Source organism: Castor canadensis, chromosome 7, assembly GCF_047511655.1.
Source record: "Castor canadensis chromosome 7, mCasCan1.hap1v2, whole genome shotgun sequence".
NCBI lineage: Eukaryota > Metazoa > Chordata > Mammalia > Rodentia > Castoridae > Castor > Castor canadensis.
In genome coordinates, this window is record NC_133392.1 from 157,774,195 (window position 1) to 157,797,809 (window position 23,615).

At 51.2% G+C, this 23,615-nt stretch overlaps 1 protein-coding gene across 16 annotated transcripts in view; it reads right to left on the reverse strand.

Annotated features, from left to right (window-relative positions):
- Camta1 (calmodulin binding transcription activator 1) overlaps nucleotides 1–23,615 on the reverse strand; it is an 826,483-nt gene that overhangs the window by 55,293 nt on the left and 747,575 nt on the right. For all 16 annotated transcript variants that reach the window (XM_074081464.1, XM_074081453.1, XM_074081463.1 and 13 more), the window contains one exon: nucleotides 19,724–19,858. In XM_074081464.1, coding sequence (XP_073937565.1) covers nucleotides 19,724–19,858 — 135 coding nt within the window. The remainder of the gene's footprint in view (nucleotides 1–19,723; nucleotides 19,859–23,615) is intronic.

Genomic DNA, 23,615 nt, shown 5'->3' on the forward strand with positions numbered 1-23,615 from the left:
ACAGACAGACACTTGAAAAGCCAATGACTGCCCACCACATTCTTTTCCCCAGTCCTGTAAATTGTGAAAGCTTGTTCATGTAAAGAGGTGACCTCTACCAGCCTCGTTCACTGAGTGAGGGCAGAGCCCTCCCTACCAACAGGCATTGGGCTGGTAGCATGACTGACACATCGCTTTATTGAATTATTTATTACTGAAGCATAAACTAACCTTGCCTGTTTGATAAGAAATCAAATTTCTTCATTTCTGCATATATCATCTCCCAATAAAAGAAAAAACAAACAGGATTCTGCTCAAACAAAATGACAATTTAAAAGTAAATGCAAGATGAGTATCCGACATATCTTTAAGGCACTAAGAAGTTAACATTTAAAAAAAACACACACACACAGGTAAGAGGGGACAAGGCAATACAATGGAGGGAGAACAGTCTTTTCAACAAATAAGGCTGGGAAAACTAGATATCCCCATGCAAAAGAGTGACCATGTACTCCTACCTCACACCATATAGAAAAATTAACTCATGGTGGAGTAAAGATCTAAATATAGGAGTTACAACTACAAAAGTCTTAGAAAAAGATAACAGTAAATCTTTATGACCTCGAATGCCACTGGTTGTAAATATGTCAAAAGTAGAACCTACCAAAGAAACAATAATGACACTGGACTTTATCAAAATTTAAAACGTTTGTGCTTCAAAGGACACCTCCAAGAAGTGAAAAGACAATTCACAAAGGAAAATATTACAAACCACATATCTGAGAAAAGATTTGCATCTGTAATATAAAACGATTTCCTACAGTTCAAAAACAAAAAGCAAATAACTCCATTTTTAAATGAACAAAGGATCTTAATAGACATGTTTCCAAAGAAGGTATTTAAATGATCAATAAAGATATGAAAAAAATGCTCACCATTGGGTAAATCAGTCACTGAGGAAATGAGAATGAAAACCACAGTGAGACTTGGTTATGGACAATAACAAGAGTTGGCAAGAATGTGGAGAAAGTAGGACCCTCAAGTGCTGCTAGTGGGATGTAAAATGGTACTACCCCTTTAGAATAGTCTGGCAGTCCCTCCAAGGGTAAAGCATGGAGTTTGATATGACCCAGCAGTTCCACTCCTAGGTATGTAACCAAGAGAAATGAAAACATATGTCTGTACATATGGAAATTTGGCATTAAAAGGGGATGAACTGCTGATACATGCTACAATACACATAAACCCAGAAGCCAGCTATGAGACCACACGTTACAAAATTCCATTTACAGGAATGCCCAGAACAGGCAAGATAGAAAGAAGATTAATGGCTGCCCAGGGTGGGGTTGGGGGAAGAGCAGCTGGGGAGGGTTCAGAGCGACTGTTACTGGGTACAGTGATTTATTTGGAGGTGTACGTGTGAAAATGTTCTAAAATTAGTTTGTAGTGACAACTCATAACCCTGTGAATATACTAAAAACCTCTGAATTATCCACTTTAAATAGGTAAATTGTATGGAATGTTAAGTATATCTCAATAATGCTGCGAAACAGACACACGAGAGAGTGGGGGGCGGGGAAGAGAGAGAGAGAGAAATGAGAAAAAGAAACAGAATAAACTATAAAAAAACAGAAGCAGAAAAAGAGTGGGCTTCACTCTAGGAAAAAATTCAGGAGCTGACAGGATCAGGAGAGCCCGAGTCCGGAGACCTCTGGGCTGATCCACGGTGAGTGGGTCTGTCTCTGCTCACTGGGTCCTCACATCCAGCCCTCTGTGGAGTCTGATGGGGGGAGAGTGTGGATGGATGGGGCTCTGCCCTGGGACAACTCAGTGAGTAACCAAAACTGGCAAAAAGGAGGCCGGGAGTCACAGGATGGCCACCCCTGGAGCAGAAGGTCAGAACAGGGCCAATTCTAACGCTGCCTCTGGAGGGTTGTGACAAACCAGGGAGAAGCTGTCAAGTTCCTGCCTGCTCTATCACATCCTTGACAACCAGGGGTCCTGGAGAACAGTGTCCTGAACTTAGGGATCTCCTTCAAGATCAAAATGGCTGACTGATTTGGGGACAAAGGCAAACTCTGCAAAGACCCTCACAAAGCACCACCTGCACTGCCACTGTCCTAGGGCAGGGCCACTGGGCTGTCCAGTGCAAGGCAGACAGGGTGTGGGAGAGCGTCCTGGCTTGGGCCAGGTCCAGTTCCAACACTACCTGTGTAGCAGGCTCCTTTCCCTTCCTGTGCATCAGTTTCTTCCCCTGTAAAATGAGGTTGGACTGGAGCCTCAGCATAATTTTTTAACAGTTCAGTCTGATCCAAATCCACTGTTACCACTGAAGGGACATGTCTAGGGCTGTGGAGAGGTGGTCATGGTTCACGTCCAGCCTGACTTGACAGAGCAGGTCCTCTGGACTTTGGCCGCAGGAGCTCTGGGTTCCAAGTGACTGGGCCAGGATGGCAGGTGCATCAGTGAGCCTGGCCAACCCACAGCACCAGAGAAATGAGGGCATTCTTGTTTTGAGCCCATCGGCTTTAGGGCGGCTTGTTAGGCTGCACTAGACAATGGGCACCATCAGTGATGAAGAGGATAATGGGGAGGAAAGGCACTTGCTACCAGGGTGGGTATCAGCCTGGGAAGGCCGCCAGCTCTGATCTGGAGGGGAGAAGGGAGGCATTGGCCAACAGCCTGATCACATGCAGACTTCTCTTTGTGAACAAAATACAAAAAGAGAATTCCAAAGACGTTGGGTGAAACCACATTCAACTTGTTCTCCTTAGTGGCTTATACAGGTTCATCCATCCCTGATAATCCCAGTCCCCAGTATTTTACACATATTGGATGGTAAGATTTGTGGCTGTGTATTAAAATGGGGGGAGTACAGAGACATCTGGCTCTCCAAAGGCAATGGAATGCCAAAGGAAGGGTCATTCAAAATAAAACCAGGAAGTAGGAATGGTGGGGGTAAAGTACCCCATGGGCTTGAGCATCAGACAGCCTTGGCTTGGCATCCCTGTGACACAGAACAAGTCACCTGACCCCTCTGGGATAAGGGACCTCGTCAGGAGAATGGGGATGGAAACTTCTAGAGATACGGTTCAGCATGAAATGAAAACGAACATCAGTGGGAAGCCCAGTGGACAGGTAGGCACTCAGTGAGGGCTCAGGGGATAGAACCAGGATGTCACCGTCACTTCCGGTTCTACTGCTCTCCATGATAGGCTTGGGGATGCAGCACATCCTTTCCTGCCATGGTTTAGTTCCTGTGCTGTTAAGATGCGCTTGTCTTTCCTGAGCATGGCTGGGCAGCTGTGGGAGGAGCTGAAAGAGAAGTCTAAGACTGCTTTGGGCATGGTAGGTAATCCCACACAGAAGAGAGGCAACCAACAAATCCTACTCTGTAGTCCTTCAGGAGAAGCTGGGGTGAGTGGCCCTAGACTCAGAAGTCTTGCACACACTATAATTTAATGCATGGGTCCAGTGGGCACCAACCCATTTATGACAAGCTCAGCACAAATCCCACATTCCATGCAACCCTTTACCTGGCTAAGGGCTCACAGGCCCTTCTGGCAGAGCTTGTGGGTCTTGCTGGCCCTCTCCCTTAGTCCTTTTAAAGTGTTGTTCAGAAGGCCCCAGGTTGGAAGTGTGAGAGCATCGCAGCCCCCACTCCCACCCCAAGCTGCAGTGGCCTTTCCACAAGGCAGGAAACCCCGGCTCAGAGCTGTGCACTCACGACTGAGAGCAGGCTTTTTCATCAGAAAGGCAGGCTCAGAAATGCAGAGATTTACACGGTGTGCTTTCTTATGAAGTAGACACCATTTTTCTTTCTAAGTGGGACCTGGTTAGAGAGAAGCAAGTGTGTAGGCGACAGCAGAGTCAGAAGACTTGACGCTTAATGTGAAAACCACTTTGAAATTGCTGTCCTCACTGCTGCTGTCAGATATCTGTGAAGACAAGAACTGGACGGGTCCCTTACGGGTGAGGAAACAAGCTACCGCCTCAGAATAACAAGTGCCGAGGTCGCGAGGGGAGCAGTTACGCTGTTGCCGCAGGAAAAAGAGCAATGGAAAAGGAAGGCTCAATTATGCACAAGTGCATTTTAAATGCCAGCCATCTCAGCAGGCGCCTGGGGAAGAAGCAGAGCTGACAGATTGGGTTCAGGAACACTGCAGACACTTTAGGTGCTAAACGCTATTACTGAGAAAAGCATAAAAAAGGTGGCCGGAAAAAGCACAGAAGTGTTACACACAGGGGTGCCCCCGCCCCCCTGCTGCTCTTTCTCTGACATCCTGGTCTCTTTTCCACAGTGGCCCATCTCTCTGAGGCCACACCCGACATGGGCCACGGCTTCCTGGGCTGTAGTCAATTCCTTGCTTGGCTCTGCTGTCCCCAGGCCAGAGAAGAACCATCCCTTTTCCTTTCTCACTTAACTTCACCCCTAGGGGGACTGACCTATAATCTAGAGGACACAGCTACTCCAGTCAGGGGATGGAGACCCAATCCCCTGGATTGCTCTGACTCCAGAGTGGAAAAAAGAAACGCAGCCCCAACCAATGATCCTCTTGGTTTTAACTCACATTCAAGAAATTTGGAATAATACCAGAACCTTTCAGCAAATATCAAGTGAGTAAGCACCCACTTACTTTCATACTGAGAATGAAAAATGAAAATGCCGGGGACTGGGCATGGTGGTGCACACCTGTGGCCTCAGATATTCAGGAGGCAGAGGTAGGAGCATCAAGGTCAAAGGCTGGCCCAGACAATGTGAGCAGGAGACCCTGTCTGAAAAATAAACTAAAAGCAAAAGGGCTGGTGGAGTGGCTCAAGTGGTAGAGCACCTGTCTAGCAAGCATGAGCCAAATTCAAACCCCAGAACCGCCAAAAAAAAAAAAGAATCACGCCGAACTGTTGCCATCTTAAAAGATGGCTGAATGCTGCATCTATGTCTTCCCTAAAGGTGAATTATTGAACGAGATGTTTTGCTCCCTGTTGACACCAACTGGTCACCATTTAGAAGGTCAGATCCATTCTCATCAGCGTTGGGGGATGGAAGAGAAGCACTGATGAAGGAGGTCGGCCACAGAGGAGGGTCCCAGTTCCCCAGCTCATGGAGGACAGAAGGGAGAGGCTGCTGACAGGCCTGCTGCAGTGACGGAGCCTTTGGGAGAACAGTAGGGAGAAAAGAACATGGTTCTGGCCAGGGATGCTGTCTGCAGGATGGAGATGGGATGCAGGTTCATTTCCAGAGCATCGGCATGGCGTGGAGCAGTAATTTAAAGAAGTGATTGAAATAATATATTGCAATAATAACCTTAGCTGTCAAGACTCCTGGAATTTCTCATTTAATTTCACATGTAGGTGGACTGATCTGTAATTCAGTTAATCTCACATCTCCACTCAGGAAAGCTTGAGCTGCACACAACATTTTCTGCAGAAGATAAAGTATTCATCCAAACCATGCCTCATAGTCAAACGCTCTTCAAAGAACCATTGGATGCTAGACAAAGCCTTTGTAGGGCAAAAAGCATTTGGACAAGCAACACCCCTTCTTCCCTCATGAACACACCAAGCAGCATCTGGTCTCTAGGGTGAGGCGTAGGGAGGCAGGTGGTGGTAGAAGAGGGGAAGGTCCTTTCTGTGCCCTAAATAGGTCTGGCCTGCATGCTCACCTTCTGGGTGGTGATCTTTAAGCCCTCAGAATGTCATACATGACCAGAACATCTGCTTGCATGGGGGTCCTGTGTCACAGAAGAGTTTAACAATGAGATTTTAGGGTAGGAGTTGGCTACACTGAATATTTTTAATGAGAGGGCTGGCCATGCCAGAAAGACCAACAGTAAGATTTAGGGTCACGCAGGTGGTATCAGCTAACTGTGAAGGGTCTGGAGCCTGAGTGACAGAGCCACAATAGAAACTATTAACACTAAGGAACAGGTGAGCTTCCCTGGTTGGCAATACTCCCTGAGCATCGTCACACATCAACACCAGGCAAGTAATTCTGTTCACGACTCCACAGGCAGAGGACAACGGACACTCCATGTTTGGTGCCCTACTGGACTCTGGACCCCATGCGTTCTTCTCTTGGCTGATTTGAACCTGTAATCTTCTGAGGTAAGAAAGTGTAACCGTGAGACTAGCAACTTTCAGAGAGTTCCCTGTATTGGTTCAAACTTAGTTGAATGAATCTGAGGTGGATTTTTAGTTGACAAAGCTACTCTAATGCAATTCTTTTTATTGAGCTACAGGGTGGTCTTGGGGACCCCAGAACTTTGGTGTCAAAAATAAGGGCAGTCCTGGGACTGGCAGAGTAGCTCAAGTGGTAGAATGCCTGTCCAGCAAGTGTGAGACTCTGAGTTCAAACCCCAGTGCTGCTAAAAAAAAAGTGAGGGCAGTCTTGTGAGCTGTGTTCCCTCAATCTTCAAAGTTGGGTAATAACTCTTGCCTGTTCTTTCTACCTATGAAGAACATTCCTATGAGTAAACATTATAGTCCCATACAGGATCAGCCTGTCGAGTGTGTTCCAAGAGGGGCTCCTCTACCCACCCCACCCCTGCCCTGGCCCCTAAAACCTGTGCTTATGAAGCACTCATCACAGCAATTATATTGTTCAGTTTGCCTCTGTCCTGGGCTGGGAGCAACTCGGGGGGGGAGGGGCATGCCTAGCTGATGAGTTTTAGGGTTGGGAAGCGATCGTGTATTAGAAGCTTAGCAATGTTAAGAGGTAGAGCTGAGTCAGAAGTCACCGGGGGCACTGCTCTTGGATGGGATTAATGTAGTAATAAGAGGGTTGTCATAATGGAATAAGACTGCTCCCTCCCCTATACCCCCCAGCTATGGCTTTCTGTCCAGTGATATGATCTCTTCCTCTTCAACATGGAGCATGTCATGTCAACCACCAGGAGACCCTTACCAGAACCTGAGCCAAGGCTGGTGCCATGCCCTTGAACCCTCGGAACTATGAGCTAAATAACACCAAGCTTGGGCATTTGTTACAGGAACAGGACTGATACAATGCATACACCCTCAGTTCCAGCAGAGTGCCCCTCAAGTCATTGAGGCTCAGCAGGTACCACTGGATGACAGGTGGGTGGACAGGCTTCCTTTTACCATAATGGTTTACAGTCCTGATTGGAGATGAGGTGTCTGCCTAAGAATGACTACCTGAGGCCACAGTGCCCAAGGAGGATCACGAGTGGGAAGCATGGGCTATGGGGCCAGGCTGATAGTCGTTACTGTCATGACAGTGTGTTTTGGTGCCATGAGAGTCCACTGAGAGGGGTGTGACTAGAGAAGTTTTCATGCCTCTGACTCTTTTATATACCCATTCACCCATTCATTCATTAACCAGGCTAAGGTGGAGCTGGATCAGGCAGTGGAGTCAATGAAACCTTCCTCCAGGACCCCTGGATGGAAGTGACTTGCCAAGAACTTGGCTGGGGAGTTTCCTTCTCTGATGCCCAGAGGGTGAGCAGCTAGATCTGAATCACAGTAAAGAGAATATCTTTCTCTTCCATTCCTAACTGCAGAAGCTGAAGGGAGAATTCTCTGTCCTTACTGGTAGCCTTTTGAAAGCTCTGAAGGCAGCATCAAATAAAGCACAGGTCAACCTTCCACATTCTTGCTTGGATTACTTGCCTAAAACTTGTCTAGTGAGAGGGAGACCAGAGAGATGTTTCCTGGTTAGTTCTGGACACACTCCCTAACCTGGTTCTGGTGTCAGGGCAGATATCAAGCTACTGCAACCTCAAGCCAAAGTCAGCCACCAGTGAGGACAGTGGTCACAAAGACACCACTGGGCCATCCTTCCATCCATCCATCCATCCATGTAGCCATCCCTTCATCTATCCACCCATCCATCTGTCTGTTTGTTTATCCTTCCATTTATCTAGCCATCTGTCCATCCCTTGAAGAAGCATTTATCAAGAACCTACTATGTTCCTGGCCTCCCTACTGCAGATGTTGGTGATAAGACACAAGTCCTTGGCCTTAGGACTTAGCCCTATTCCCACCCTTGTCAATTTCACTCACTGACTCATCTCATGCAAAGCCACTTCCATGTAGACATTTCAGACTTCTCTCACCTATCCATTTGCTTCTCTAAACTCTTCTCTGTATCCACTTGCCATTGACTTTTCTCACGGATGTCCAAAAGGCTTCTTAAGCTCAGCCCAACTCAAGACCAGTCCTTCTCCAAGGCAAATGATACAGAGCTCCCCCACCCCCAACATAAGTGATCCATCCACAAGTTCTATTTATTTCGCTTCCTCAATGTCTTGATTCTGTTCACTTCTCTCCAGAATCACCACATCCACCATCATCTTGCACCTGCTCAATTAATTGGTGTACCTTCACCTACTTTGGCCCTCCTTCAGTCTGTTCTTCACACAATAGCCAAATGCATCTCTCAAAAAGAAAACCTGGCATGTCACTGCCTCTTAAACCCTCAATGGCTTCCCTCTTCTTGGGGATAAAGCCAGCACTCCTTGGCCTACCCAGATGGCCCTGCTCTTCCAGCTGGACCCGCTGCCTCCTTCCCACCTCCACGTGTTCCACTGCGTCCATGAGACTGCCTCCTACCACAGAGCTGTTCCCTCGGATTGGACTGTTCTTGCCTTCTGTCTGTCCTCATGGAGTCAACTTCTGCTCTTCCTTCAGATTTTATCAAGGGTCATTTCCTTAAGAAATCCCTCCTAAACCTCCCTGAAAAGCCCCACCCCCACCTCCATAAACTCCCCAAATGTGTGGAGGCTTGTGGTCAGGTCTGTATCTTCCTCCACTAGATGGTAACTGAGCTTGGCGAGCACAGGAACATCTGTCCTTCTTCACCTGTTCTGATTCCCAGCACTTGACACTGTGCCTGGCTCCTAAGAAGACACCCTTCTCTTAACAGTTACTGAGTAATGGACTGCACAGGAAAAACTGCTAAAGGAAGAATTTACCAAGTGTGATGGGAAAGCAGAACAAGAAAAAGGCTTTCTTTATGGAGTGTGGTGGGGGGAGAGGGCGCAGGGACAAAGCATGCTCCTATCCTTGAGGCCAGCTCCAAGACAGCAGCACTGTGACAAGCAGAAAAGACGCAGAGGACTCTCGTGGTGTGGAGGCCAAGAATGGACAGTGGGACAAGAGCACTGTGTATCATGCTCCCTGTACTACCTCCAAGCTCTCATGTCTGAGTGTCCTCCCTGCATAATGGGAGCCTTAAAAGTTCTAGAAATCTGAGTGAGTCCCCTGTACATAAATGATTTGTGGTCAGGACCTGGACGATGGTAAGTCTTCAAATGCCAGCTGCTGTTACCCTGGGGTGGGCAGCTTTGTGCCAGGAGGTGGGTTTTGCTGCAAGAGACAATCAGAAGACTGCCAGCTCTTCTGTAAGCCTCAAGATCAACTGATGCAGCCTGGTGCCATTAAGTTGATTAGAGATGTCACCAGCTCTTCAAAACACCACATTACTGTTGGGTGAGGGGCTTGTGAGTTCTCTGCTCCATCCCAGCTTTGGTGGGAGAAAAAGCCCTCAGAGGCCTCCACAAAGCCTTCCGTCTCTGCTGATGTCAAACCACAATCCATCTTCCCATGAGGCTTGGCGTGCAGGGTGGGAGCCAGGTCACTGTTCCCTCTCTTATTCGCATGAATGTGGGGAAGTACACAGTTCATGTGACCAGGTCACCAGAGGTAAACCTTGACCTCGGCAGGAAAACTGCAACCTACCATGTGGCCCTGGGCTTCTACCCAGCTCTTTTCTCATTCCCCTTTTTGTGTCCTGGCTTCCAGAGCTTAGATGAGTTTTGCTATGGGGTGAAGAAGGAGAAACAGCTGGAACAGCAGCGAGCATGTGGAAGGAGGAGGAAGGAGGAGGAAGGAGGAGGAAGGAGGAAGCTTCTCCCCTGAGTCAGCCATGGTTTGGGGACAGTGGCTGCTGTTCTGGGCCTAGATTCCTTCCATAAGGACGAGCTAGGGGACTATATGCCAACCAAGCTTCCTTCAAGTTCTAAGCATTGAACTAGCATTCTAAGTTGGTTTTTGGTGTATTGGTGCTTTTTGCTCTATGCTGATTTTTAAAATTGGCTCCGTTATTGGTTAAGTATGGAACATATACTGTATATACGTGCTTTCACTTTTCCCCCTCAAAGTAAGGACTCTGAGTTCACGATGGTAGAAAGTGTGGGCAGGCTACTGCAGTGGGAGAAGCTGGTATTCAGTCGATCAAAGACTGTTTGGAATGTCCTGGTGTCGCAGAGGTGGGGAACAAAGTTGCTGGGCTGTGCAGAAGGGATCAGAACGTGTGTATTTTTAGGAACTTTTAAAAGGGTGGACCTTGCTCCTGGCCCCAGTCAGAGGCTGAGTACTGCCTTCTCAGTCCTGCAGGGAGCTGGATTGTATGGGATGAGCCTCCTCTCACCTTGCTCCAGACCTGCAGGGACCTCCTTCCTTCTAGAGCTCCTATCCCACCCCTGCCTCTTGGCCTCCTGGCTGCTGATGCTCTGTTGGTCACTGCCTCTGGACCATTTCTTCCCACCACTGAAAAAAACAGCCTGGCATCGCCATTTTTTCCCAGGGAGATGGATTCTGGGAGGAATCCAGGATCTTAGGAAAGGCCAAATGCCAGCCTGGCCTGGTCATACCCCAGACTTGCTGCCCTCTCTGGGGTCCCCACTTTGCCCAGAGGCCTTTTTCTACAGCTCTGCTTTCTGGAGAACCACTGCCCAGTATCCAAAGGCTGGACAACAGGGCCTACCAGGCAGTCGTTCCAGTCACAGGATTCTGCTATAACAGCAGAATTCAGTGGTCAGGGGCCCAGTGCTGTATCCCCTGGGTCTAACATCATTGACACACTGTTTGGGGATGAGTCATAGTTTGTGCCTGCTTTGGGGCTCACCTCCAAAGGGAGGAAGTCTGTCAGGGAATCTGCAGGACATCCCATGAGTCCAGGAATATGAGGCCACCTTCCTTGGTCCTGCAGACTGAGCAGGTTTAAGACAGGAGAAACAGGACCCAGGTCCTTCCTGCCTGCTACACAAGAAACGAGCAAGAGGAGAGTCTGAGCCAGGTTAGAGTTCAAGTAGCTCCTGCCCTTTGCTGTCCCGGCCCAGGCTGTGGCTCTGAGTTCAGAGACAGGCTTGACACCATCTGATCTGGATTCTTCAGCCACTTCTCCGAGCTCTTCAAATTCACAGGGCTCTGTCTTCCCTTCCACTCTTCCTACGTGTTGTTTCCCCGGCTGAAATGGTTTTCCTACCTCCCTACTTGGCATTGGACATGGCTGACCAAGCCCTTTCCTTGAAATATCCCCTTTTCTTAGCCTCCATGGCACTCCTCCCTCCGGGTCTTCCTTCTGTCTTGCTGGCCCATCAGTCCTTTTGTCTGACATTGCAATCACAGGGCTAGCCCCAGATGGCCTCGCAGCCTCTTCTCCTTAGCCATACACCCTCATGGAGCGACTGCAAAGCCGGACACGTCTAAATTTCACCTCCATTCCGGATCTCTTTCTTCTTGGCCTTTCAAAGCCAACTGTGATCTTTCCGTCTCTAACAAGATTATCCACCATTAGCAGACCACAACTGAGCTTTGCATTCCACAAGCTCCCAAACTTCTCCATCTCAGGGAAACAGCCCACTGTTCCTCTAATTGTTCAAGCCCAGGATCTACGCACCAACTGACTGTGTCTTCTTTCTCCTCCTCCAAATCATCAGCACTTCCCCTGATTCACCTCCAAAACATCCCCCAAAGCCAGTGTCCCAGGTTTATTATTACTGGCTTTGTCACAGTCACTGTCATCTCTTGCTTAAATTCATGCTAAAGCTTGGGGGGTGGGATGAGCAGGGAGTCTCCCTGCAAGTAGAGACACAATGCATTTTCCAAACAGCTGCTAGGGTAGCCTGAACATGTCACCCTACCTGCTCACATACATCTGAGCATATCAGCTCATCTCCCATAGTGGCTCCCTGCTGACCTCAGGATAAAGTCCCAGACCTCTATGCTGGATGAAGGGACCATGAAAGCCTGACTGCTGCTGGCCTCCCACTCCCGCCACTCTGCTCTATTCCAACCCTAGTGGCCTCTCCAATTGCTCCAGTGTGCCTGGCTATGTTCTTCCTGTGAGTTTAGTATGCCTGGCTCCTTCCTGTCATTCATATTTCAGCTTCACTAAAACCTCTCGGAGAGGCCCCTCTGACCCCCAACCTAAAGTAGCTGCCCTGTCACCTTCTCTCAGACCACTGGCTTAAGGTCTTTGTCCAGCACTTATCACCCTCTGATATTTTCCTTTGCACTTGTTGTCTTTCTCCCCACTGGAATATAAACCCCAGGAGGGTCAAGATTCCCCAGGGCCTACACCAGTGCCCAGCACAAGGCAGAGGCTTAATACATAGTCCCTGATTGGTAGAAGGATGAATGGCCCCAGGGGAAGAATCCCAGGAGTGGGGTTAGGATGTGAAGAATTATTCTGGATTGAATGATGGTGGTGACAAGAGAACACAGAGAAGTAGAGAATGTGAGAGAAATTAAGAAGAGAAAAGCACCAGGCTGGCACTGATGTGTGGGGGAAGAAGTCAGCCAGGGGTCTTTAGGGTGACTCTCAAGAGTTCTGGGTTGGGACTATCTACAGAGGTCAGGAAGGTTGTATAAGACGATAACCAAAGCACACTGCTGAGTCCTACCTGGGACATGATGGCTTGCCCGAGAGAAGTCTGAGTAGGCTGTCCTATAGATAGGAGGATGGTCAGGAGCAGCCCTCTGTGCACCCTAGTGGATGGCACAGAGCTGTGGGTGGGGATAAACCCTCAGGGAGGGTGGGCAGAGAGAGTACAGAGCTTTCCAGAAGAGGATCTGCTACCCTGGGAAGGAGCAGTCAGGGCTTGGGAGGGGCCAGAGGAGAGTGCAGAACTGCAGAGCCCAGGGCAGGGGGCTTCGCAAGAAGAGGAGAGTGGTCAGAGGGATCAGGGGACCAAACAGGCCATCAAGTCAACAAAGATGTGCTGTGACCTTGGCAAGGGCCATGCATGTCCACAGTGGGTGGATGTGGGAGTGCAGAGGCTGGGTGCCAGTGCCTACTCTGTCCTGTTCCCCACCGCCATTACTGAGCATCCCAGGAGCGCACCATCCTCTGGCAGTGGCTTGCCTCTCCTGTATTTGAAAGCAGCAGTGCACTCAATCAATGTTGAGTGGGGCTGTGCCTCCTTTACCCTCCTCAAAACAGGTCACTTGGGTTTTGGGATTGTACCCTCCCACACCCTGACTGTTGGAAGTAGGGTTTCACCTTGTTCGTCACTGCACTCAGAGCCCGAGTGGAATGAACCCTCAAAGGCTGCCTGTGTTCTCTGTGGGTCACCTTGTTTTCAGTGAGGCTGGAGGGCCAGGACCACACCTGGTGCTTTTCCGGAAGCCCCTGAGCACAAGCCTGGGAGAGATAAGACAGCGTGCTGGGGTGTCTACCTAGAACCTCAGAATGTGCTCTTATTTGAAAACAGAATCTATAATTAATCAGAAGTAATTAGCTAAGATGAGTTCACAGTGGATTGAGTAGGCCCTAATGCAATGAGTGGTGTCCTTTTATTATTATAAGAGGAGAAATTAGAGACACACAGAGGAAAGACAGTCATGTGACAATGGAGGCAGAGACTGGAGTTATGTCACTGTATGTCATGGAGTGACAAGAGTTGTCAGCAACCACCAGCAACTGGAAGAGGCAGGGAAGGAATCTCCTCATAGCCTCCTGAGGTCCAGCTGACACCTGACCTCAGAGCTCTGGCCTGCAGAACTGGGAGAGAAATTTCTGCAGTTTGTGGTACATTCCAGGGAAGCCCTAAGAAATGAATGCAGTGGGCAAAAAGAAGCTGGTCGATATGCCCACTGACATATCCCACTGAGGGGCTGAGCCTCTCCCCTCAGGCTTCAGAATAAACCATCCAATCCCCAGTGGCTGGGGAACCCTAAGAGTAGCCTGCGCCTTTGGGGTTCCTCCACGGTGTCTGCTTTACATCCTCCCCAGCGGCTAGGCCGAGGTGGCAAAGGTGAGGAGGCTGAGCTTTCTCCCAAGTGTCCTTTCTCTGCAGGGCACTATCTGTCACTGTTGTGAGGAGTCTGGGTGAGGCCCATCTCCAAGGAGACCCATGCTCTGGCACGCAGAGGAGCTTCACACAGATCCATTTGGTGCGCCCCCAGCTTCGAACAGCAGGAAGTCACTTCCCCGCTTTGTCCCAGGCTCAAGAGCAATAGTTAGCTCTTTGGGGCCCCAGCAGCTAAGACGTTCCCCCAGCTGGGTGCAGACACGATCCCCCCACGATGCTACAGAAAGCATGCCAACAGAAAACGTGGGTCCAAGCAGGCAGACTCACACTCTGATCTGTAATGATGTGGATTGCACAGAGGAGAGACTGATAACAAGGAGAGACGCTGGGCACTGGAGCAACACACTCACTGGGCCCAGAGAGGACAATCGCCTGCCACTCAGCGGCCAGATGCTAACCAGCTTGCGTCTGCTTAGAGCCCACTCCAGCTGAACTCAGAAAGCTCTAGGCAGGGTTCTCACTTACTGGACAGCCCCATGCCAGCAGGTCTCCATGTCCCCAAAGCGCCCTAGAGGCAGGAGAGGGAGAGTGTGACCCTCAGGCTTTGACCACAGGTGTCGTTCAAAGCACTGTCAAAGACAAGATAATTCACTGATGATTTTTTTAAGATCCTTGCAAATTCTGTGTTCTATACCATGAAACAAACTGTTACTTGTTTTAGTGGTACTGGGGTTTGAACTTAGGGCCTTAAGCTTCCTTGGCAGGTGCTCTACACTTGAGCATGCCCTCAGTCCTTTCTGCTTCAGTTATTTTTCAGATAGGGTTGCTTGTTTTTTGCCCTGGCCAGCCTCAGACCGAATTCCCCTACCTACACCTCCCTCATAGCTGGAATTACAGATGTGAGCCACCATACCCTGCTTATTGGCTGAGATGGGATCTCATTAACTTTTTGCCTGAGCTGGTGGTCTTCCCAATCTCCAACTGCAGAGTAGCTGGGAGTATAGGCATGAGCCACTGGGACCAGCCTTGGAATTATTTAATACCTAAGTTACTTAATTTTGTAATTCCTTCCTCTATCATCTGAGGAAATTGATGCCTTTGAGCTATTCTTGGTCTCTGCTTGCCCATATTTGTTCTCTTCCAGTCACACAGCAAGGCCTGGTGAGTGTGATTATGAGGCTGGGCTGGATGGGTGGGCAAGGAGAGGACAGCCAAGGAGAAGCTGGCATGGGGCCACTTATGAGAAAGCCCTGGAGTGCTCTCCAGAGAGGAAGTGTCCAGAAGCCTCCAGGGGCCAGTTGTACAGCTGGACTGCATCCAGAGTGTCTAAGTCCCTAAACTCCGGTGGTCCCTAGACTGTCCCCAGGGTCTCTAGGTCAGTGTGTGAGGCTGGGATTAAAAGCTAACCAGCAGGGAACTACATGCCAGGGACAGGCTTGTTCACAGCTACATACAGCTGAAAGACAGGGGGCACAGCTGGGGCCCAACCCAGCTACATATCTTCCATTTGTTTACACAGAGGGCTGGGTCAGACCCAAAGGCCAAATGGGAGTCCAAACCTTACCTTTCCTTCCCTCGACCTCCCCCAGGCACATGGCCGAGGTCTAGGCTGCCTTGGATGTTAGAAACTAACATCTCGCCAAGGCAGCTGCACCTCCCCCACCTCCATCTCCCACCTCGATGGGATATGGGGCTTATCCCCAGGCTGTGCAGGAAGCAAGTGCCTAGAAAGTGAGGCTCTGGATCCTATGCCTAGCCTTCCTCTGCCTGAGATGACAAGTCTCTCAGGTGAGCTCAGCAGTCCTGTCCAGGTGACCAGTCTAGCCCAGGAAAGCTGCATCCATCTCACTACAATCCTCTCACTCAGGCAGGAACTCAGCTGTCAGAGAAGCAACTAAAAACAGTCTAAGCAGCTTAGTGGGGTTCTGAGCAGGGTATGGGTGGGGACAGGGAGACCCTGAATCTTCTCAACCTGGCTACAAGAAGATGGCTACAAGAAGAGAAATGACAGGCACACAGAAGTTCACTCATCTTCTCTTCCAAGGACAGCATCACCCAAAGGTGTGTCCTAGTGTCCTTGGCCAGATGAGAGCCACCCCATCCCCTCAGCTCCAGCGCTACAGTGTTGCCTGGCTTGGGTGTATTATTTGCCAACCCAGGCACAGCAAGACAGTCTAAACAGACAGCACATCCCCTGCCTGCTTGTATCCATCTGACCCACTGCAGGCAGAAGTGACATTTCCCAGAGGCTGTCCCCAAATGCCTCTGGGGTCACTGCTGCCTACCTCCAACCTGGAAGAGCTTGTAAGTGCAAGTGAACAGCAAGCTTGCTCAGACCAAACTGGGGTCCTGTGCAAATGATCTGTGGTCAGGCCCTGGGAAAATCTGTTCAGAATTTGGATCTTTGAGGGAGAAATGGTGAAAATGGCAGTTTCCAAACAGCCTTGGCCAAAGCCAAGGCTCTCTGGCTCCCTCTCCCCCCACCCTGCCCCGCCCCTTCCATCCCTCTTGGTCTGCCTGACCACGCTCAGAGTTCAGATCTCACCAGAGGGTCACTTCTTCCGTGGGGCTTCCCTGATCACTCTGGATGACTGTGTCCCGTTTGCAATCGCTTTCATTCACACAAGCACTCATATGACAAATGTGTACTGCAACCCACCACGTGCCGCCCTGTGCTAGGCATGGGAGTCCCCCCAGAATTCGCAGTGGAGCAGGGGGGACTGGGTGGAAGAAATCCCCTGGGTGTGGAGGAAACTCTACAGCTCTGGGACCCAGAGAGCTACGCCCCGCCAAGGCAGCTGCGCCTCCCCCACCTCCATGCCCGATCTCTGCCCCCCGCCCCCATCGCTTGCGCCCAGCTGAGATTTTGGGGACTTGGGGGGGATCCTTGTGCCGCGGCCCCTCCACGGTGACAATCACTCCTCCGCTGGGCGGAGCTGCGCAAACAAAAGCGGCGCTCGGGGAACAAAGGTTGAGCCGTGGGGGACAAAGACTGCCAGCGGGGACAAAGGCTTCGCCGCAGCTGCTGCGTGCGTGTGCGTGCGCGCGCGCGCGCGCGCGCTGGCACGGGACCGCCGCACACGCGGCCCAGACCTCCTACCCGGCCTTTACTCTGGCAAACAAATCCGTTGTTTAAATCCCGTGAAGGCAGAAATTCTCGTCCCCAAACCTTCCCCGCCCTGGGGTGGGGGAGGAGCGAAAGGCGCTCCCAGGCTGCAGGGAAGGGCGACGAGAGGGGGGAGACTAAGGGTTCCAGCTACGGGTCCCTCTCCGAACTGGGGAGGCGCCGCGCGCCGCCCGCATCCCCGAAGGACCCGCGCCTCCAGCTTTGTCGCTAAAGGCCCCGCACTGCGGCTGCGCGCTGGGCGAATGCGCGTGCGCGCCTGTGTGCACGCGCACCGCCCGGCGCTGCAGTCCCCTCGCCCCACCCCTTTCCACCTCGGTCCTCCAGTCGCCGCAGCACCCGCCACTGCGCGGGCTGGCAAGCGCTAATGGAGACTGTGCCAGTAGCGGGGAGGCGGGAGGGACTGCGCTCAGGAGCTGCAGAGACGCGAGGGGAGGGGACGGGAGAAGAGAGGAGAGAGAGGCTTACCACCGCCCGGCTGCTGCAGCCTTGACCCCGACACAAAGTTTACTGGCGGGCCGAGGGGTTGGTCAGAGGTCCGGGGACCCCCGCCCTTCTGCTTGCGGTCCCAGCTGTCTCTTGCACTGGGACAGATTATGCCCCTGGCGCTGCGGTTGCGGCGCTGTTCCCCTCCCCCACCGACTATCAGGCTGGTGAAAGGTTGGGAAAATGGTTCTTGGGTGGGCATGTGTCTTGTATTCATTCAGGGGAAAAAGCAGCACTGGGGGCTCCATGCTTCTTCCCGGTCAGGTCGGGTGTCACGGTTTCTCTGCCTCCACCACCCTTCCCTCCCATTATTTGAAAGGACGCCTGGCCAAGACCAAAGTGAAAGGGATGCACGGGGTCCTTCAGGGCACTGAACTGCTGTCTGTGGGGTACCCGGGCCACTGCTGATTCAGGCTGCCCTGCCAGACCCTGTGTTCTACTGCGCCCTGGTTCTATCAGAGCCAACACTACTCAGACACCCAAGCCTGAATGCCTACCTCTCTCCTGTGTATCCTACCATGGGAGAAACAGAGGCTTATTATGGCTTGGAGGTCTGCAGAAAACAGAGCTCAAAGTCCTGGAGAGGAGAGCTTGCCAACAGACCTGTTCTAGGGAGGCCTGGTATGGCCTAGGATCTGGGAGTGTTTGTCATGAAGTAGTTAAGGCCACTCCACTTCTCCATCCATGGTCTCTATCACAGCATCCTCTCCGGGCTGCAACCTCTGGGTGTAGCTGGCTCTCTGGCCTTCCAGGAACTACCCTGCATTTCCTGTGTTCCTAGGCACTACCTGGCTAAGATTCTATTTTCTACAAAGGCCCCATCTCCAAGGCAGAGTTCTACACTGGCCCCAGCATCCTTTGATCCACTCTAGTGAGGCTGACTCACTCAGGGAGAGCCAAAGCTCTGCAGAGCTCCCTGCTCCCTTCTCCACTTGTTTTGCACAACTGACACCGGATTTCCTGGGGGGAGCCCCTAGTCACCCTGCCCTTCTCTGTTACACGCTGCAGGTCATCATCACAGCTCTGCTGGCCCCAACCTTGGCCAGGAATGCTGCCAAAGCAGCACTGTGCTCCTAGGCAGCATTGCCAGGGTGCCGACCTGCTGACCCCAAACCACCTCTGGGAATAGCGCCTACGGGTTCACTGGCCGGGGCAGCGGCCAGACACCCTGTTGCTACTGGGGCTGGGGCTGGGACCTGGATAAGTTTGAAGTTTGCACACTGTCCAGGGCATGTGCAGGCAACCAGCAGCAGAGGGCAGTCTGAAGTGAGAAGGCAGAAGGGCTACTGTGAGTAGAGGAGGGGTATTTAGGGAACCCACCCTGCTGAGGGTCAAGGCTCAACTTAGTCTGGCCTTAATACCCCAGGGCTGCTGAGATCTCCAGCAAGATACTGCCCAGATACTCTGGTGCCCTCACCAATTCCATGGCCAAGGCTGTGGTTCTCCCAGCCCTTCCCCTCCTTGGCCAGTGGACCCTGCTTCCTCCCTTGCAGCCCATAGGCCCACAGTCATGAACCTAGGCTTGTCTCAGAGGCTGCAGTGGTCGGGGACTTGACAGGTGTTAAGGGCTTCCAGAAGGTCTGGCTAGTTAGCCCTAAAAGGCAGAAGCCCTCAACACACAGCCTGGCAGTCCAGGCCTTTGAATCTGAAAGCCCAAGCTGAGGAACTCCCCCAGCCTCATACATGTCTGTCTTCTCAAAGAGGCCTGGGGCTTAGCAATGTCTCCAGGTACTCTCTTTGTTTCCTGGAAGAAATGTGGAAGCGACCCTGTATCGGCACAGCAGGTGCTGATCCTTGCTGCTTGGGGTCAGTCCAGATAGGGACCTCTCAGCTCCTGTGGGGCTTGTTTAGCCACAAAAATACCTTGGTAAGAGTGACAGCCATGGACCACGTTCATATGGTTCATCCGTCCCAGGGAGATACTGATATTGGGGGAGGGGTCAACCAGTGGCCAGACACAGGCTGACTGATGCATCCTCACTCACAGCCTTATGTGGAGGCCCAGCTGACCCTCCCTTGGTGGACACTAATATTCCTCCCTGCCTCTTTCTGGGAGCTTCCTCTTTTGTTTCACATCTTGTACACCAATGTCCCTGTTCCTCCATGCCCTGCAAGGTGACCGGAACACTGATCTTACCGTCCAATGACAGCCAGTCGTGCTGGGAGGAAGGCAGCGTGGGCAGAGCCCGAGCTTTGTACTCAAACACCACTGAGTTGGAGATGATCTGGTTGTTGAAGGCAACTTGTAGGGTCACAAGACCTGTGTCATGGGCTGAAAGCACAAGAGAGAGAAGTCAGGGTGTGTCGGGGGGGCAGCCTACAGCCCCCTCCCTACTTACCCTTTATTGGTTAGTTTCCAGTTTCTCTAACCCCAGGCTATGCCCTCTCACTCCTCAAAGCCCACGGGCAACAAATACTTCTAGGAACTTCTTGGGCCTCCGGACTCAGCAAGTGCCTGAGACCTCCCTCTCTATTTTAACTGCCCACTCCTCCACGCTTTGGGGAGAGCAGGACTTGGGCTCAGCATGGACTGTCTGAGTGAGTGAGTGAATGAGTGAGGCATCACGCTGTTCCCTCTCCAACCTACACAAGGTTTGAACTCCTTTGTGTTTCTCTTTCACCCTTTCATACTCACTTAACAAGGCAGCTCTTCTGCCTCCCACTGAAAGTAAGAGCTTTCTGTGCCTCTGCTCTGGTCCCAGCCAGCGTGGGATGCTGTGGACCTGGTGGACATGAGCTGAGAATACTAACCCGAAGCTGGTCCCTCCATCTGATGAGGGTGGTACACTTTGGGAAGGTGGGGCCCTTGTGGGTCTCGTTCACTGCTCTGGTCCCAACACAGGGCTCAATGAATACTGAATGGATGAGATGTCCCCATTGAGAGCAAGCGGAAAGCCAGCAGGGAGCAACCTGTTGCAGTTCTGGGATAAAGGCCATTGCTCTACCCACAGCCCTGCTGATATCTTGGGACTGGCCTTTGGCCCCCCAGAATTGGCCTGTGGGCACTAGTGGGTGTGTAGGCTGCCCCACCGGGCTTCATCCCCCAGTAGGCATCAGGTTATATGCTCTGTACTACTTTTCTGGAGTCCAGAAACTGATACCCAGGGCCTCCCCAGGCCGGATTTCCAGGGAGGACATACGGGGATCTCATTACTATTTGGGCTCTTGGCTTTCAGAAGCTTACGGGCACAAGGAAGCCATCCAAGTCAGCTGATTCTGGGAAGAATGAAGCTCTGCTTCCCTCTAGGACGTCTGTAGACCCCACTTCCAGTGGGAAAACCAACCCATTGGCCCGTGACCTCTGTAGCCCAGGTCATCTTGCCTTTGTCCCCAGCACAGGTCTTAAGAACATCACTGCCCAAGAATGACCAGTAAGTTTTCTCCAGTGCATCCCATCCTGGCTTGGTCACAACCTGAACCCACAGGCTCCATGGCTTTGCTGAACATAGGACCTCCCATGGTGCCTCACTGGGCAGGGATCCCAGGTCTAGTCCAGAGTCTCCCATGGCTCTGCTGGCGTCCCTGGGCAGGACTCCAAGCTTGCGGTCACTCGCCTCCCCTGGAGATTTGCCTGGCCTACCAGCAGGAAGGAAGGGCTGGTGGCACCCTCCCTATGCACTCCCATCAGTGCTGCTCCTCGCTGGCGTGGGGAGCTGGAGGCCTCTCTGGTGCCAGGCGAGCCAGCTCAGGCAGGGCCCTCCTCTGCTGCCCTTCTCTCACCGTCTCCTGGAGCCTGCACAATCTGCAGCAGCACTGAGTGTGGCAGACTCCCAGGCATTCCCACCTTTCCCTGAGATGCAGTGCAGAGGACCTGTCCTGGGTACCAGACCCAGCACCGGGAGGCTTCCTTGACTCGTTCTCTCCCTTCTCACTCATTCAATCTACCAGCGGTTCCTGGCGCCAGCTGATCTTCTCCATCTTCACTGCTTCTGCTCTTGTCCAAGCTGTGGCCATTCCTTGCCTGGACTCATGCATTAGCCTCCTATTGGAGGCAAGGCTGGCATACCTGGTGCCCATTCCTGCTGGGATGGGCTTGGGGGCCATCTTGCAAGAACCCTACAGGAAGTCAGTGGGGTACGTTGTCCAAGTGGACCGTCTTCCTAAAGTCACTGAAGATTGTCCCTCTGCCCTCTTCCTATGACTTCCCTGCTTCGATTCTTCCTCCCTACAATCCATTGTCCCAGAACAATTTTTTTGCAGTGTTAGAGTTCAAACCCATGGTTTGTGCATGCTTAGAAAGTGCTCTACCACAGAACTACACTTCTATCCCCATTTTTTTGTTTTAGCAGTATTGGGGTTTGAACTTGGAGTCTTGCCCTTGCTAGGCAGGCGCTCTACCGCTTGAGCCATACTCCTACCCCTTTTACTTTAGCTATTTTTCTAATAGGTTCTTCATTTTATACCCAGGTTGGACTTGAATTTCGGTCCTCCTGCTCTCTGCCTCCCAAATAGAAAGGATTACAGGGGCAAGCCACTGTGTCTGGCTCCCATCATGATTTATTTTCCTCCCTTCCTTCCTTCCTTTCTTCCTTCCATTCTCCCTTCCCTCTCCCCCTCCCTCTCTCCCTTCTTCTTTCCTTCGTTCCTTCCTTCCATCTTTCTTTCCTCCCTCCCTCTCTCCCATCCTTCTTTCCTTCTGTACTAGGGTTTGAATTCAGGGCTCCAAACTTGCCAGGCAAATGTCCTACCACTTGAGCCACACCCCAAGCCCTTTTGTTCAGATTATTCTGGAGATAGGGTCTTACTTTTTTCCCAAGCCTGCCTGGACCTCAATCTTCCTATTTTAGGTTGCCCACTGTAGCTGGTATGAGAGTAGTGAACCACTACACCCAGCTTTTTTCTGTTGATATAGGGTCTTGAAAACTTTTTCCCATGCTGGCCTGGAATGGTGATCCTCCCAATCTTAGCCTCTTGAGTAGCTAGGATTACAGGCGTGAACCACCAATACCTGGTTTTCCCACCATCTTTTAAAGACATAATTTTGATTAAGAAACTTCCCTGCTTAAATTAAACTAAGTTAAATTTAAACTAAAATTAAATCCCACTCTTTCCTATGACTTAGAAGTTCAGCATGATTTGTTTTTGGTTCTTGACATCTTCTGCAACTTTACCAAGTTCAAGGCTCCCCATCCTACTAAATATCCTACAGTCAGCCAGATGGTTTTGAATTCCTCCAACTTGCCAAACCTCTTCCTGCCTCAGGGCCTTTGCAGTTCCTTCGTCCTCTGGCTGGCCTTCCCATAGCTAGATCCAGCTCATTACTCATCAGCCCCATGGGTAATGGACCTTACTGAAGGGAACTCCCTCTTCCCTAACTCCACCATCGTGACATAGTCTCACCAGCTACCCTGACTATTTATTTCCTTAGCCCCAGATGTGGGACCCAGTCAGTCCAGCTCTTCATGTCCAGTGCCAAGCTCAGTGCTGTGGATCGTGTTTCAGCCATTCAGTAACTATTCATTGATGAGTTGCTTCAACACATATGTGTTCAGCTCATTTGGGGTGTCATCTTTTGCCTTTTCGGGATCTCTAGGAACTCAGGCCAGCCAGCAGTCTTCTGGGTACGTTATAGACTTCTCCTGCCTCACCCTTAGCTCAGTGTCCTGACCTAGCTGACTCCCGCCGGACCCTGGAGCAGCCCTGGAGTCCTGTAGAAGCCAGAGTGTCCCTACCATGTGTTACAGAACACACCTTTTTGCTGGGGCAGTGACCAGGGTGGTGGGCAGTGGCCATTTGTGCTGTGTCCCCTCTCCTGCATCATTCTCAGTCCCTAAAGTCTCTGAGCTCTTCCTTCTGGTGGGGGTCCCCAGCAGTCGGTATCATCTTCCAGGGAAGGGACCAGGAGCTCCTTACAGTCAGGAACCCAGATAGGGGCTGGGTCTTATTTGCTTCATTCTAGGTGCCTACCCAGTATGTGGCAAGCAGAAGATTCTCACAAACTATTTGGCAAATGAGGGAACGAATGAATGGGTACACCCCGAGCACCTGCTTGAAACTCTGTGGGTTAGCTGCAGAGTGGGGTTCTTGCA